The sequence below is a fragment of the Phaethon lepturus genome, unplaced genomic scaffold, assembly GCF_000687285.1.
Source record: "Phaethon lepturus isolate BGI_N335 unplaced genomic scaffold, ASM68728v1 scaffold26753, whole genome shotgun sequence".
Classification (NCBI taxonomy): domain Eukaryota; kingdom Metazoa; phylum Chordata; class Aves; order Phaethontiformes; family Phaethontidae; genus Phaethon; species Phaethon lepturus.
In genome coordinates, this window is record NW_010528778.1 from 3,953 (window position 1) to 4,223 (window position 271).

Sequence of the window (271 nt, forward strand, 5' to 3'; positions counted from 1 at the left end):
CCCCCAGACCCCCAGGCACAGCCTCCCTCAGCAAGACAGACCCGCTGTTCAGTCCAGGAGCCCTGAACAGGCTCTCCAGGGCTGCTGCTTCTCCCGCTCAGGAGCATGAGGGCTCCCCTAGAGACGCAAGACCCCACTGGAGAGGCCCCCAGTACTCACTCTCTCGACAGTCCTGCCCGGTGTAGCCTTCCCGGCATTCGCAGACATAGCCCTGCTCCGTCTCCAGGCAGCTGCCCGCGTTCTGGCACGGGTGGGAGAGGCAGGCGCCAGG

The 271-nt window shown here is 66.4% G+C and overlaps 1 protein-coding gene across 1 annotated transcript in view; it reads right to left on the reverse strand.

Annotated features, from left to right (window-relative positions):
• Window positions 1-271, reverse strand: part of LOC104618222 (sushi, nidogen and EGF-like domain-containing protein 1) — a gene marked incomplete at both ends in the record, with an annotated part of 6,479 nt that overhangs the window by 3,916 nt on the left and 2,292 nt on the right. Inside the window, one exon of the mRNA XM_010283765.1 lies at window positions 160-271. This exon is cut by the window's right edge and continues 4 nt beyond it. Within this exon, the coding sequence (XP_010282067.1) occupies window positions 160-271 (112 nt within the window). The remainder of the gene's footprint in view (window positions 1-159) is intronic.